This window comes from Miniopterus natalensis, chromosome 11, assembly GCF_054644295.1.
Source record: "Miniopterus natalensis isolate mMinNat1 chromosome 11, mMinNat1.hap1, whole genome shotgun sequence".
In the NCBI taxonomy this organism is placed as follows: Eukaryota; Metazoa; Chordata; class Mammalia; order Chiroptera; family Miniopteridae; genus Miniopterus; species Miniopterus natalensis.
The window spans coordinates 65,368,596-65,384,741 of NC_142091.1; the positions used below are offsets into that span (position 1 = coordinate 65,368,596).

General features: G+C 36.1%; 1 protein-coding gene across 1 annotated transcript in view; it reads left to right on the forward strand.

The window, feature by feature from the left end:
• The window catches only part of HSD17B12 (hydroxysteroid 17-beta dehydrogenase 12), a 112,637-nt gene that overhangs the window by 29,361 nt on the left and 67,130 nt on the right, over positions 1–16,146 (forward strand). The window contains exons 2-3 of the mRNA XM_016197655.2: positions 2,693–2,739; positions 6,640–6,715. Of these exons, the coding sequence (XP_016053141.2) occupies positions 2,693–2,739; positions 6,640–6,715 (123 nt within the window). The remainder of the gene's footprint in view (positions 1–2,692; positions 2,740–6,639; positions 6,716–16,146) is intronic.

The following is a 16,146-nucleotide window of genomic DNA, read 5'->3' on the forward strand; positions in this document are numbered from 1 at the left end:
ATGGGAGAGGAGATATTCAACTGAAGACCTCAAGGATGGGAGGAAGACACTGGTTGGAATGAAATTAAGAGTAGAGGGAGCTGCGAGGAGAGAAATGTTTTCTTTCTTTGTAGTGACCTGGAAGAGTGGGGTTGGCGGGGCTTGAACCAGGCTTTGAAGAGAGAGGAGATGAGGTTATGGGGATCTTGGAGAGAGCAAAAAGTTTATCACAGATAGAAGGAAAAGGAGAGAGTTGGAAACATTAGAAAATGTTTATCCTTCATGTGTGAAACATTAGTGAATCAGAAACAGGAATATAGTATAAAATTTGAGTCCCCATATACTCCTCGGCCACTACAAAATACTCATGAAAAGTTACAGAAATGTGCGATTAAATTAATCATGAGGTTGGAGGAGCTTTCATATGATGCTTAATTTCACATGGGTTCTACCATAAATGTTTAAATCCACGAGTTAATAATGTTTCTTATAAATAAAACCACAATGATAAAAACACATGGGTTACCTTTGGAAGATGCTAGGGGACCAATTTATTTTGAAAACTGGTAAACAAAGGAGAAAAAAACCAAACATTTATCTAGTGTTCCCATGCAAACTCTGTATCATTTTAACCAAATAATAACAAATCATTTCTCTATGGAAATATTCCAGCTAATAAATGAAGATGGAATGATAGAATTTAAATATCACCATTTTGCAATCTCTAATGAAATAATGTGTCATCAATAGCTGCTAATAAAGCAAAAAGAAAGATAATCAGAAATATGTCTCCTGGTGCAAATAGGCAATATTACTTATAAAGTATTCTTACCAAAAATTAAACCTGAATTTGAGCAAGCATCTATAGCCAACCACTAGGGGACAGAAGGGCTTGTTAAATGACATTGGGGAATGCAGTCAGCAAATGCCAGGCTGGGAAAGTATAAACATATTACCCGATATTTTCAACGAATAGGGAGAAGACGAGGAGAGGGAGAAAGAGGAGGGAAGGAAGAGAGAGAGAGAGATGGAGATTAAATAGATAAATAGATATAGATAGATAGATGGATAGAAAGAACCTATAGATTAAAAGAGACTTAATAGACATTAAACCATTTTTAGGTATGGAACTTAATAAAGATTCAACGAAATTATTTGAAGTTTTTGAAACATTGGAGAAATTTCTATACTGACTTGATATTTAATGTCAAGGAATCATTACTTACATTTTTGGAATGTGTTAATGGTATTGTGGTTATTTTTAATAACATAGATTGTGAAATACTTATAATGAAGTGATGGGCTATTTGGGATTCATTTCAAAATAATCTGAGGTGGAAGGAAGCTGGTGGGGATAAAGCTGATAAGCAAGATTGAGCTCGGGTTGATGATGGGTGAACCTAGGTCATGGCTACATGGGAGTTTGTTACACTGTTCTCTTTATTTTGGGATATGTTTGACTTTTTAAAATTCTAAAATGTTATTTGAAACTGGAAAGATGAAGGCCAGGCAGGAACATGATGAAAATCTAAGATTATGAACGACATGGCTAGAAAGAATATGGATACGTTTGATGTATTTCTGAGTAGTAAAAGTGGGGGCCATCTCATGTAAGAACTGGTTTTAGGACAAATACAAGAAAATCCTATTTTACACCATAACTTGTTTTCCATAAACTGTAAATGGTTTGGAAAAACTCCTAGAGATGTTTGGGGAGCATCCCTAACCCTTAAGAGCAGACAGCTGTGCTCTGAATTTATAACAAATACGATTTCAGTATTTCAGAGATACTATGGTGTAGGCTAACCCATTATAATTATCAAATGTTTCTGATGCCTAAGTGTTTTGAGCTTATAAGAGGAATATGCTTTTCCATAGAAGAAATAGATGTTATTCAATTTTCTTACTACCTATAATTTTAAAAAATTAGTTTATTGAGGTATAACAGATGCTGTGTGTACTTAAGTGTATACAGCTCAATGAAATTACACACACATGCACACACACACACACAAATTACCCTGAAATATCCCTTGATGCCCCTTTCCTGTCATCTACCCCCTTACCCAGAGGTAACCAATATTCTGAATTCTATCATCCGTAGATTAGTTTTACCTGTTTTTAGACCATCATAAATGGAATCATAACAGCTTGTACACTGTTCTGTCAGGGTTTTTTCACTCAACATAATACGTCTGATTAATTTGTCCATGTTTTGCATATATCAGTAGTTTGTTCTTTTTTATTGCTATTTAGGATTGCATTGTTTGAATATTTTAATTTACATATTCTCCTGTAGCTTAATATTTGGGCACGTCTACCAACTGTGCATGAACGAAGCTTCTGTGGACATCCTTACTTCTTAGGAATTGCTAGGTCATAGGGTAGGTAGGTACATGTTTAATCCTGGACATAATGGCAAATAGTTTTTCCAAAATGATTGTACTTTGGAAATACAGTGCCACCAACAATATATGAGAGTTCCAGTGGCTTCATACCCTTATCGACACTTGGTATTGCAGTCTTTTTCATTTTAGCCATTGCGGTGGGTTTTCCAGAGCTAAATTTGAACCCTGATACTGTTCCAGGTGGTTCAGATTTACATCAAAGTATTGCCAGGTCCTCTTGTGTTTGATTGGTGAGTCCTAACTATATATGATCAGTTCTTCATTGTAATTCTTAAACTAAACTCTTACTTTTTCTCTTTTCTCAGTTGTCACAGGTAGTACTGATGGAATTGGAAAATCATATGCAGAAGAGGTAGGTCATTTTCCAGACCTTTCTTTTTGTTATTAAAAATACAAAAACAAAATAAGTATAAAACTTTCTCTCCTGGTAAGTTGGAATTGTGAAAAATTTAGTGTAATTTTATTTTATATTGTGTATAAACAGTTTTTGGTTTCTATTTATTTAAATTTTATTTTTTCAGTTACAGTTGACATTTAAAATTATTTTATATTAGTTTCAGGTACACAGCATAATGGTTATACAGTTATATAATTTACAAAGTGATCCTCTGATAATTGCAGTACCTACCCGCCACCATACATAGTTAATACAATATTATTGACTATATTCCCTATGCTGTACTTTACATCCTCATGGCTATTTTGTAACTAACAATTTGTACTGCTTAATCTCTTCACCTTTTTAACCCAGTCCTCCCAGCCCCCCTCCCATCTGGCAACCCTCAGTTTGTTCTCTGTATATATGAGTCTATTTCTGTTTTATTTGCTCTTTTATTTTATTTTTTAGATTCCACCTATAAGTGAAATCATTATGGTATTTGTTATTCTCTGTCTGACTTATTTCACTTAGCGTAGTACCCTCTAGGTCCATCCATGTTGTCGCCAATGGTAAGATTTCATTCTTTTTTATGCCTCAGTAATATTGCGTTGTGTATATTACCACACCTTCTTTATCCACTTGTATATTGATAGGCACTTGGATTGCTTCTATATCTTAGCTATTGTAAATATTACACTGTAATGAACATAGAGTTTTGGATTTCTTCAGATGTATACCCAGAAGTAGAATTGCTGGGTCATAAGGTAGTTCTATTTTTAATTATATGAGGAACCTCCATTCTGTTTTCCTTAGCGACTTCACCAATCTGCAATCTCACTAATAGTGTACTAGGGTTCTCTTTTTCCCACATCCTTGCCAACACTTTTATTGTTGTTGATTTAATGATGATAGACATTCTGACAGATGTGAGACGATATCTCATTGTGGTTTCAGTTTGCATTTCTCTAATTAGTGATGTTGAGCATCTTTTCATGTCTATTGGCCATTTGTATGTCTTTTTTGGAAAAGTGTCTGTTCAGGTCCTCTGTCCATTTTTTAATTGAATTGTTTATCTTTTTGGTGTTGAGTTATGAGTTCTTATAAATTTTGGATATTATCCCCTTATCAGATGTATCATTGGCAAATATGTTCTTTCATTCAGCATATTGTCTTTTTGTTTTGTTGTTGGTTTCCTTTGCTATGCAAAAACATTTTAGCTTTACGTAGTCCCATTTGTTTATTTTTTCTTTTGTTTCCCTTGCCTGAGAAGATATTTCAGAAAACATATTACTAAGAGAATTGTCAGAGAACTTACTGCCTGTGTTTTCTTCTAGGAGTTTTATGGTTTCGAGTCTTACATTTGAGTCTTTAATTCATTTTGAGTTTATGATGTATATGCTGTATATGGAAGTATATTGTGTAAGAAGGTAGTCTAGTTCCCCTCCCCCCCTTTTTTTTGCATATATTGGACAGTCCTCAGTTTTGAACTGTTTTCCAAAAGGTAGATATATTATTATATAGGCTATATTTCCAGGCCAGTTTAGGGTATCATTTTCATCAGAAGGACTGTGATTGACAGAAAGATATTGGCAACACAGGCCAAGGATTCAAAATCTCTGTAATGTAATTAAAGGATAGGAAACCATAATAGTTCGAAGACCATCATACCAAGCAGGAACCTTGGCAGTACTCTTCAGGTAAGCTTCCCTGCCTTTCAGTTCCATGAAGGCACCCACAGCCCAGTTGTGATGAAGCTCCTGTGATTTACTGAATCTCTCATTTGTCATTGCCGAAGGTTCTTTTTAAAGAATCGTCCTTTGTTTTCCCTCCTTTGTATCAAAACTACAGAAAAGTGGCAAGAAGACTATAGTGAACACCCACATACCCTTCACCGGGATTCATCAATTATTATTTGCCACATTTAACTTTCTTTATTATAATTATAATTTAGTTGGACCGTTTGTGAGTTACAGACATCATAACAATTCACCCCTAAATATTTAGCCTGAATCTTCTAAGACCTAGAATGTTCACCCTTATAACCACAATACAGTGGTCAGACATAGAAAGTTTAACTTGATACAATACTATTTATATAACATTCAGCCCATATGCAGATTTCCCAATTGCCCCCAAAACCTTCCTTATAGCTCTTTTATTTGTGGTTTCACATCCAGTTAAAGATTATGCATTGCATTTAGGTATCATGTCTCTTGACTGGAATAGTTCCCTAGTCTTTTTTTTTTTTTTTTTTTTTTTTTTGTTAACAGTGGCATTTTTGAAAAATCCAGGCCAGTTGTTTTATAAAGGTTTCTCGTTTTGGATTTGTCTGATTGTTTCCTCATGATTAGATTCTGGTTAATCATGTTTTAGCAGGAATGTGACACAGGTGCTGTTGTGTGCTGACTTTATCTTATCAGGAGGCACAAGAAGTCTACTTGTTTCATTACTGAATTCGTTAAGACAAATCATTTGGCCCTGGCCTGGTAGCTCATTTGGTTAGAGTGTCTTCCCCATACACCAAGATTGCAGGGTTCGATTGCCGGTCAGGGCACACAAGAATCAGCAATGAATGCATCAGCAGTGGAATGATAAAAATTAATGTCTCTCTCTCTCTTTCTCCCCCCCTTCCTCACTCTCTAAAATCAATAAATAAAAAATTTTTTAAAGATAAATCATTTATGAAAATGCTGCCCACCATAATTCTCCATTATAAAGGTACCTTTCCCCTTTGTAATTAATAAGTAATACAGGGGGCAGTACTTTGAGACTGTATGAATATCCCATTTCCAACAGTTTTTCACCCAGTGGTTTTAACATCCATTGAAAAGTTTTGCCTAAATTAGTTATTGCTGTGGTGGTTTTAAAATGGTGATTTTCTAATGATACCCTTCCTTCTACACTTATTAGATGCCACTTTTCTATAAATAGAGCTTTTCTTTACCCTTCCCCCCCAATTGAAAAAACAGCAACATACCAGCTTGGACTCATGGGTTCTTTAGTGGTTTTACAAACTTAACAAATTAAATTTAACAAATTATTACCAACCTTTGTTATTTTTATTAAAAAATGTTCCATATCTTCTCATTTGCAGTATTACTTATTACTTAATAAAAATCAACTTTAGGATTTAAGACTGGAATATTAGTTTAGTAAATCACTGGTGAGAGTTCATAGCAGCTAATTTATGGCTCATTTATATGCTGTCTGGAATAGTTTGCTAAAAGTTTTGTGTGTATTAGTGTTTTTCCTCTGCCCCTCTATGTATGTGTCTCTGGAGTAGAAACCAATTTCCTGTAAATCTTATTTGTTCTACACAGCACTCATACAGTGCTAGGTAAGTACGTAGAAGGTGCTCCTCAGAAAATGCTTTATTAGTTTACCCAGTTCACTCTCTTAGTTCGTTGTCCATGAAGTATAATGCTTCAATAAAAAATTTAAAGTCGATTTTGTCTTTAGGAATTCCTAACATTTTAACTATAGTTTTCTTTGCCATCCCTCCAGTCTTTATGTATACTGTCTGAATAAAAACTTTTTCTAAAGTTAATTTTTAAATTTTAGAGGTGAAAGATAATTTTGATTTTAAAAATTCAAATAGTATAGACAGGCACAAAATGAAAAGTAACAGTCTTCTTTGTCTAAAACCCTTTGGCATTTATATACTAGCTTGATTTAGAAAGATAACCATTTGGGGAATCCTTTTGTAAAGTCTTCATTTCGGATTGCCCATTCATTATACTTGGGTTTGTTTTTTTAATTTCGATTATCACATGGTGGTCAGGTTTTCTTAAAATGAGAATATATCTAATGTCTGTTTGTAAATGGAAAGCACAGGTGTGATTGAACTGTTTGGTGTCTCTTTTGCTTTTTCAGTTAGCAAAGTGTGGAATGAAGATCATCCTTATCAGCAGGTCGCAGGATAAACTGAACCAGGTTTCCAGCGAAATAAGTAAGTGCCCACATTACCCTCCCCTTCCCTCATGATTAGAAAATGAATACAAAAGCTTTTTCATTCTGTTAACAGGCTATTTTAAAGGTGGGTCATCAGTTTTTCAGATTAATATTGGGCTATTGTAATTTGCCTAAAATGTCCTTTACAGACTCATCTAGTTTGTCAGGAATCACATTCTCTGATTATTTTATTATGTTTACTTAAACATTTTCTGTTGCTTCATTTCAGTATTCTCATATGTTTTTTACTCATGACTTTATTGTCTCTAAAGTGTGTATTATATATGATTGAAGAAAAATGCAATAGGTAGCATATATACATGCGATAGGGAAACTATTTTGAATTTCCTCCTTAGTCAGCTGTGCTTGAAACCTGAATTATATGGACAAAGACTTTTTATACTGACATCTAATTAACCAACCAGATGGATAAACCAGTGCTGTCTGTATCCTTGGGAAGACTTACTGACTGGTGTTCCCAGTAGGGAGCCTGTGGCTGGTAGGCCTCTCAGTATGATGTTTGTACACTTTTTTTTTCTTTATTTATTGATTTGAGAGAGAGAGATATCGATATGTTTTTCTACATATCCATGCATTCACTGGCTGAATTTTGTATGTGCCCTGACCAGGGATTGAACCTGCAACCTTGGCATATCGGGATGATGCTCTTCCCAACTGAACTACCCAGCCAGGGTAGACGCTTGTGCACTTTTACACCCACAAGTCAAATTATTTACTTATGAAGAGTCGGTTGTGTTTGTTCCCAAACTCACTTTTGCTGGGTGCATTTGTTATTAAATATTCTGTAAACTGATGCAATCTTGGTGTAAAAAGGAGAGTTCTACAAAAACTAAGTTGAATGCTCTGGAAAACAGAAAAGCGAGTTCTTTGAGAAATTGGCTGTGGAATTAGGGTCTAACAAGACAAGTGTAAAATATTGTAAAAATTTAAAAAAAGCAAGAAGAAATTTGCTCTCTGATTATTTCATTTGTGTTGAAGCTTTCGCTGCACTTTAAAACAACTGGAACTGCCATATGTAAATAATGCATCATGGGTGTGGTTTAGGCAAGAAAGACTGGAATTCTACTCAGGAGGTCTGAACTCAAAGATAAGGCGTTGGCCCTACACAGAAGACTGGTGAATGAATATATTTATATATGGTTTAAATTAAAATAAAATGGTTAGAATGTGTATTTAGCATTCTGTAGGATTCGTTGCTTTAACTGACTTCTCTAAGTATCCAACTAACAAACTGCCCCAATTCTTTGGAAAGAGGGGATTTCTAGTGTATTTTATTATTATTTTTCCCACCTTTATTGAGACATAATTAACATATAAAGTTAAGTAAGTTTTAAGGTGTACAACACTGTATTTTATTAACATTACCACTTACCACTAACATTTATATAGTGCTTTATTATTTATTTATTCCCTCACGTGTGTTATCCCTTTGATCCTTCAAGCATCCTCGTGAGGTATATATTTTTGTTGTTTTTTCTTTCCAAACCAGAGCTTGTTCTACTGGAAGGTTGCACATAGATGCACTTCATTTTTAGGTGAAAAATGATTTTTATAGATTCCTAATATTAAGTGTGTTAAATTTTTTTAACCCTGCTGAGAGCACAGATCTTTACAAAGGTGAGCGTATGGTATATAGATATACAAGAAGTCTTTGGCATTTAAGGATTTTACGAAATGCTACCCTGAAGGTCCAAGACACAGAGTATTTTGCAATTTTGCTGAAGTGTGAATTTGAATTAAGCTGTGACACTAATGAGCCTAGGTGTAGTTACTTAGATAGTAGTTACCTTTGCATACTGTCTGGATCTTAGTACTGTTTTTTTTAATCCCCACCCAAGGATATGTGTTTATTGATTTTAGAGAGAGGAAGAGAGATGTGAGAGAGAAACACAATACAATATACAGATGATGTATTACAGAACTGTACACCTGTAACCTATCTAATTTTATTAACCAGTATCACCCCAATAAATTCAATTAAAAGAAATAACTTTTCAGTCAGTATCTAGTCCTGACTACATGAATATATTTCATATGCTGAGATGATTGTTTAATATTTGTTCCACTAAATGTGACACAGGCAGGCTGATTTTCTTGCAGAAATAAACCCTTTTGTAAATGAAGACAAAAAAAGCTCTCTGACGTCTGTGTTTTTGGACCCCACTCCTGATTCCATTTTCTGTACCAGTCGGTTTAGTCAGGTAAAAAGTCTAGCAAGTTCCTTTCACTAGGCTGACTTGTGTCCTCTGGCCCAGCACTTCCACTAACTGGGCGGTTAGACTCCTCCCTCCTTCCTCCTCCCTCCCTCCTCCCCCCTCCCTTCCTCCCAGCTCCTTCCCTCCTTCCCCCCTTCCCTCCTTCCCCCCTTCCCTCCTTCCCCCCTTCCCTCCTTCCCTCGCTGACCAGGAAAGGAGGAGACTGAGAAGGGAACCACAGGCTGAAGGAAGAAAACTGGGGCCTTCCTGGCCCCTCCCGCCTTCCAGCTCCCCACCGTCTGTATGTAGACTTGGGGAGTCCAGGCCTTTCGAAGTAATTCCTTGTGAGGGTGGAGGGCAGCCCACTCATCAGTGAACGTTCTTCAGAAAAAATGAAAAGGATTATATATAATTTAGTAGGGAACTGAATGTTTGCCAACAATGGTTAAGTGCTTTCTCAGGATTGACTACTTTGATGAAATTATAGTTCTCTGTAAGGATATCTGTCACCTGTCGAATTAAGACAAACTGAAAGTCATCGCACATGTAATAACCTTGTTTTATTGTCATTGTTAGCCAGGATTATTAACATATTAGGTATTTTTGTCAATTTTGATTTGAACTCTGAGCTGAGTTTTTACTTGCAATAAAGCACAATGCTAAGGAGACTAGCTTTCAGAACAACGTAGTGGTCTGCAGAAGACGTATAAAGATGGTGATATTTACAATTGTATTGTTATGTGGTAAATCAGATTGCATACAGTTCAAACAGCTTCAATTAAAACACACACACATTTCTGTCTTTGATTAGAAACACACACATAGTGTTTCTCTTCTTTGTAATTTATCTCAGGTGTAAAGCTTTAGGATGACCCTGTAATTCTATGACTTTCTCTCTTGAAACGCAAAGCTTTTAGAAATGTAAATTTCATTGGTTTATAGTTCACCAAGGAATAGGGTAAGGTAAGAATACCGGTTTCACCTTTTCAGTTTTTACCTGTTATCAAATCTGCAGTTACAATGTGGATTTGACCAAATAAGTTTGTCCCACAGTTTTCTGATACACTACCAGTAGCATTAGTATAATGCTTTGCTATATTTAGCCTGTTTTATTTGCATAACACGATGAGGCATTAGTGAACATAAAGACCTTTCTGTTTTATGTTTAATAAAACTAGAACCACATGATGTTAGGATTAGAGAGTTAATCTGATGCGGCCCCTAGATATATAGTAGCAGAAATAACTTTTTGCCCCTTGAGTTCGTTCACATAGTCCAGGGTTAGGAACCAGAAACCACCTGGTTTGCCTCTACTGGCTTTGCCTGTGGTACCTTTACTGTAGAGTTAGCTTCTTGCTCTAAGATCCCCAAACTTGTCAATGCGCCTGGCCTTCGGGAAAGTGACATTTACTACTTATAAAACAGAGACTCCACAAGCCATGGAGGTACCAGGAGAGGTTCTGGGAGGCTTTTGAAGCGGTTTCCACAAAAAGGAGTGCATTCCTTGTTCCTTCCTCATGGGCTTGCCATGCCTAATGAAATGAGATTTACCGTTAAATGAAACATTTCTGGCATGGTCATGGTTACAAATTTGTTTTCTCTAATTATAGCCTGGTAGGGAGGATAGATTCCTGTTGAGCCTGTGCAAATCATCACATTGTCATGTGAAGTGAAAGAACTCTAAAGACGTGTGATATTTCACCGTTGTTCCCATTAGTTTTACAGGCAAGGCCAATCAATGTGTTGTATTTTCTACACAATTACTGTCTTTAAATTCAACAAATGATTTACTAGTTTATGTTTCAGTTACTTTTGCTTCATCACAAACTACCCCTACTTATCAATGTAAAATAACGACGATTCCAGATGCTCGTAAATTTAGATGCTGGTCAGGAATCTTGCCAGGACTTGGGGAAAACTCTGTTGTCCTCATGGCATTGCCGAGGCCCCTCACTGATACTCAGCTGATGGGTGGTCTGGTCTGAAAGGGCTGCGATGCTTCTCTCTCAGGCTGGTGCAATGGCGGGAACGACTGGAAAGCTGGAACTGGTGACTAGACTGCCTACATGTAGCCTCTCTGGCGTGGAAGCAGTTGTACTTCCTCAGTGGTAACTATCTTCCCTGACTGAATGTTCCAAGAGAACCAGGCAGATGCTGATTTATTTTTGTGATCTACTCTCAGAATTCATTCAGTGTTACTCTGTCGGTCAAAGCAGTGCTGAGCCTGCCCAGATTCAAGGGGAGAGGAAAAGACTCCATCTCTTGACGGGGGAGTGACTTGGTAACTGTGGAGAACATGTGGGAAGGGAGATATTTTTTGAAAACGAAATCTGGATTTGGAAAATACAATCTACCATAGTTTATAAGCTATATTAAGGTTTCCCAGAGAATATTTTTTCCTGAACTCAGAGGGATCAGTAGGAACAACATACTGTTCAGAGAGTATCATTTGCTCAAATATAGCCAGACACAATGAGGGTTAGTAAAAAACTTACAAAGAAAGAAAAGATGTTTTCTCAAAACCATTATTCAATTTTCCTCATTGGTCCCATTTAGTCTTGGAAAATTAATTCTTGTTTCATTGGATCTTGGGTCAGCAGCATGCTTTTACAGTGTTTGACTTTCAAATAAAGAGGCCTGTAAATTCAGTCTATTTCCTGTTACATTTGTCTGGTGGTCTGCCTTTGGTGGCACTGTTGGTTACACCAGGAAGGAAGCATGACCAATGAGTTAATTCTCTGCAGCATCAGTAATAGCCAAGAGTATTGATACAGGCCTACACTCAGGCTATTCTTTGGATATTTCTTCCTACAGACTCAATTTTCTGATTTATGGCTGAGGCGTTTTGGCAAGCTTGAAGGAAAAGTAGGAACCACCTGTTAATAAGACTGATGGTCTCTGGTTAATTTATTACAGTAATTAACAGTGTCAGAATGGAATCCCCTGTTGGGATATAATATAGAGCTAATTAATGATTTAGTCAGTGATTATCCTAAGGGTATGAGCCTTGTGATGGACACGAAAGGCATTGATAAATCTCCAGGGACTTCTATAGAGTGTTTTAAAATTGCCATCAATTAACAAGAGTGTCTTATACTTAGAGACATAATCTTAGAAATCATTTTGCTCACTTGTGCTAATCTTTGCTCATGATACCATGAATCATGAATCTGTTTCTGTTGACCCTGAAAAGCATACAGATGTTGAACCATATTTATTAATAGTTATACCTTGGCTTTTCCTATATTAAGACAGCTCTCATAAGAGAGTTGAGCTAATTGAAGATGCGGAGAATACACTGTAAATCTAGTTGTTCCTAATGTCCTCCTTGCTCAATAGTGCTACCTAGTGGCTCTCTGGGAAATACCAGAGATAGTTTGGGTATACAAATATATCTTAATTTTATTACTCTCAATTTGGAGCCCAAATCTGTGAAAGCTGTATTATAAAGAGTTGCCAGGAGACTAGTGAATACAGGAAAATATAAGCATAAGTCATAGGTGCCAAAGGCAAGAAATGATTGCAGTCTTGGTTTAGAGTGACAGTAATTAAAATAAAGCATAGCTACACGAAACAATAATTATTAGGAAATCAAGCTTTTTCAGAAACAAGAAACTTTTGTTAAAAATGACTCAAGGGCATGACAAAAGTCAACACAAAAGCTCAAGAAGTTAACAGGCTGTTAGGAAGTGAGAGTGTTCTGGGGAGATAAGGAACCATTACTGGCCAGGCTGGATACTGAAGGCACAGAATAATTTTTTATAGCTTTCTCATTAAGATTATATTACCAAAGATCCATTTTCTTCTGAACAACTGGTTTCAAGCTATTTAATTCATATTTCTTTTAATATATTTTATACATATATATACTAGGTGACAAGTTCACACTTCTACTCGGAACTCAAAATGTATTAACATTGTTTTCTGTTTTTGTAAGGTAATGTACATATCAAATTGAATTTGGCATGCTAATTGGAGTTTTCTTTAGGAATTTAGTCTTTAGAAATTGTTTAGGTAACCAAAGACTCCTCTTTATATAATTCACTCTGATATTAGTATAGTATTTTAAGTCAAGTAAGAGTCATAGGCCCCGCTGGCATGGCTCAGCAGTTGAGCATTGGACTATGACCCAGGAGATCGTGGTTCGATTCCCTGTCAGGGCACATGCCCGGGTTGCGGGCTCGACCCCCAGTGGGGGGTGTGCAGGAGGCAGCCGATCAATGGCTCTCTCATCATTGATGTTTCTATTGCTCTCTCCCGTCCTCTCTCTGAAATCAGTAAAGACATACTTAAAAAAAGAAAAGAATCCTAGGAATTATGTTTACACTGACATTGCAGAGCACTCTAATCATTATAGGTAGCAAGTTTGTCTGAGATGACATTTGAAAGTTATACACAGCAAATGGGAAAAGAGTAGTGAAGATGAAATGATATGTAGCTTTGTTTGAAGTTTAGATGAGCCAATATTTTTATAAAGAGATCAATTTTTAAAAGTTTAAATAGTTTGTGGAAGCAGTAATAATATAACTACCTTGTAAAACCTATGTCAAAAATTTAAAAGTTCAGAAAATGAAATGTACCAGTGGCATTGTATTTTATACAGAAAGAAGACCTATACCTATTTTTAAGATTAAAATGATCAACCAAATCTAATTAGCCCAAAGATTTACCTTAATTAGCTTCTGTACAACTTGAATTCTTATATAATTCTTATTCATTTACCAAGTATTAAAATATTTCAAAAGTTTATATTAGTACCTTTTTTTCTTTAAAAAAATTTTTTATTGAGTTTATTGGGGTGATATTGGTTAATAAAATTACGTAGGTTTCAGGTGTACAATTCTATAATACATCATCTATATATCGTATTTTGTGTCAGCACCCCAGGCCAAGTCTCCTTCCCTCACCATTTATTGCCCATCTACTCTCTTCTTCCTCCCTACCCCCCCCCCCAGTAATTTGTTGTCTGTATCTATGAGGGTTTTTTTCTTTGCTTAATCCCTTCATCCCCAACCTCTGACAGCTGTCATTCTGTTCTCTGTATCTATGAGTCTGTTTCTATTTTGTTTGTTGCTTATTTTGTTCATTAGATTCCACATGTGAGCTGGGACACCCGTAGCGCTCACCTCATTTGTTTACCTTCCCTTAGCGATTGCTGTCCTGAACCTCCTGTTGCCCAAGGTCTGAGAACCATTGTTTCATATATTTCGTCCATACAAGTTTTTGAGTTTAAGGCGGTAGAGTCAGTCTGATCTCTGTTACACCATCGTGACTAGAAGCAGAAGGTCCCCTTCCGCATGCCTCTGTTTTTACTATTATAGATTTCCTGGGAAATATAATTATCTTCACACATGTCTCTGAACGTTTGGTCTGCGTTAGACTTTAAAAAGGACTCTCCTTCTGCACGTGCCTGCACGAGGCCTGGCGTGATTTAAGGGGGTGTGCCTACTGAACGGGTCATCTTTTGGTGACTGAAGAGCCATTCTGAAACCTCATCTTACCCTTAATGTTATACAGAAAGATACTTTTGAAATTTAGTTTATGTCCCAATTTTGTCACAAGTGGTTTTCTAAGCTCCTGCGGGATCCTGCTGTAAAGCTGTTCAACTGAACAATTTCACTGAGTGTAGCTTATTTCAACCCCATTACTGTTCGTTACCAATCATTTGCTGTGATAGAGAACATCTGTAATATGGGTGGATATTTTGTTAGAAATGTAGCATACCTACTAATTAGTTGGCCCAGCCAAATTAGCATGTGCTGGTCTGCATCTCCAATGAAGGCAGCTGCTTGAATGTTGCTGCTCCAGCTGGCATGAGGCACGTGGGAGTGTGCTGCACCATGGCCAGACGAGCTACACCTCTTAATTAAAATATTTGCTTACGTTTGTATGGTTTCCTTAAAACAGTAAGTGGTCTTTCCAATTGGCTTATTGATGGTTCAGTGACTTTTGTGTAAAAAAGCTTTTTTTGGTTGGGGAAATGTGGGGCCAACGTGTGCTGTCTGAAATGGGTCCCATTTAAGTAGATGATTAGTCTCCTCCCACTATTAAATTGTTAGTTGTTGTCCTAAGTGGATAACTGTAATTTGGGGTACAGCCTTCATCAGTAAAGGAATCTGTAGAAAGGCATATTCTTTGAAACATTTATAAAGCTTAGTAGTTTTATATAGGATTTCTTCCTTTTTCATTTTAGAAAGTACTTTGAAAGTTTTATGGAAAAGGGTCACTTTAATTTGACTTTTCCATCAAGGGAAGTTATACATTTTCTTGTCAGTTATTCATTGTTTTGATAATGGCATTATACCATTACTTATTAAATGGATATTTTACTTTTATGTTAATCTTTAAAATAACTACAAATCAACTAATTTAAATGACCTACTGCTGTATCTAATACTAGACTCAAAGAGAAGATGAGTCCATTAAAACTGGCAGTAAATTTCAGAAATTTTGAATTATTTTATTCCTTTGCTGTTAAAAAACAAATAGGATTAATATTTAATGAGAGCAGGCTACTAGTAAGAGGAAAAATGTTGGTGTAGAATCAGCCTTTATTGTGTTTCTATTCTGTTAATGCTGTAGAGATGTATAATATCTCAAGTGTAATCACTCTTCAATAACTGATAAAATATTAAGCCACAAATGTAAACATACTCACTTTTATGGAATACATGGAATCACATGGAGGCATATGTAGTCTGGAAAGCATATTCCACATGATTTTAAAGGGCAGCCCTGTTTAGGAACTGCACATGGACTGAAACCCTCACTTTGTAAATCTGGGAACTAAGTCTGAGAAACCAGGTCATACCTAATTAATGAGAGAGTTGTACGGAGTCCAGATTTCTGGCCTCTTCATAATTCTATTCCATTGCCCTTATGCTCATTAAATATACTTCAAACATAGCTGGGTAACTGAATGGTAACTTGGGAGGTATGCCCCAAAAACATAATGTTAGAATAATACAGCATTCAGAGTTTAAGAAGCCAGACTGAGCTGAATTTGCATCGTGATGGTGTTTGAATGGGGTTGCCTATGACAGTCATCATTGGATCATTTAAAGGACACATGAGCATTTTCATTAAAGTAGATGTATTTGTTTCTTTTCATTTTTTTAAGACACAGAGATATGTCCAACTGTGTATTTAAGGATGACTTTGAATTAGTAAAACCCTAACATTACTAAATAAAACTATGTATTGATATTAACAC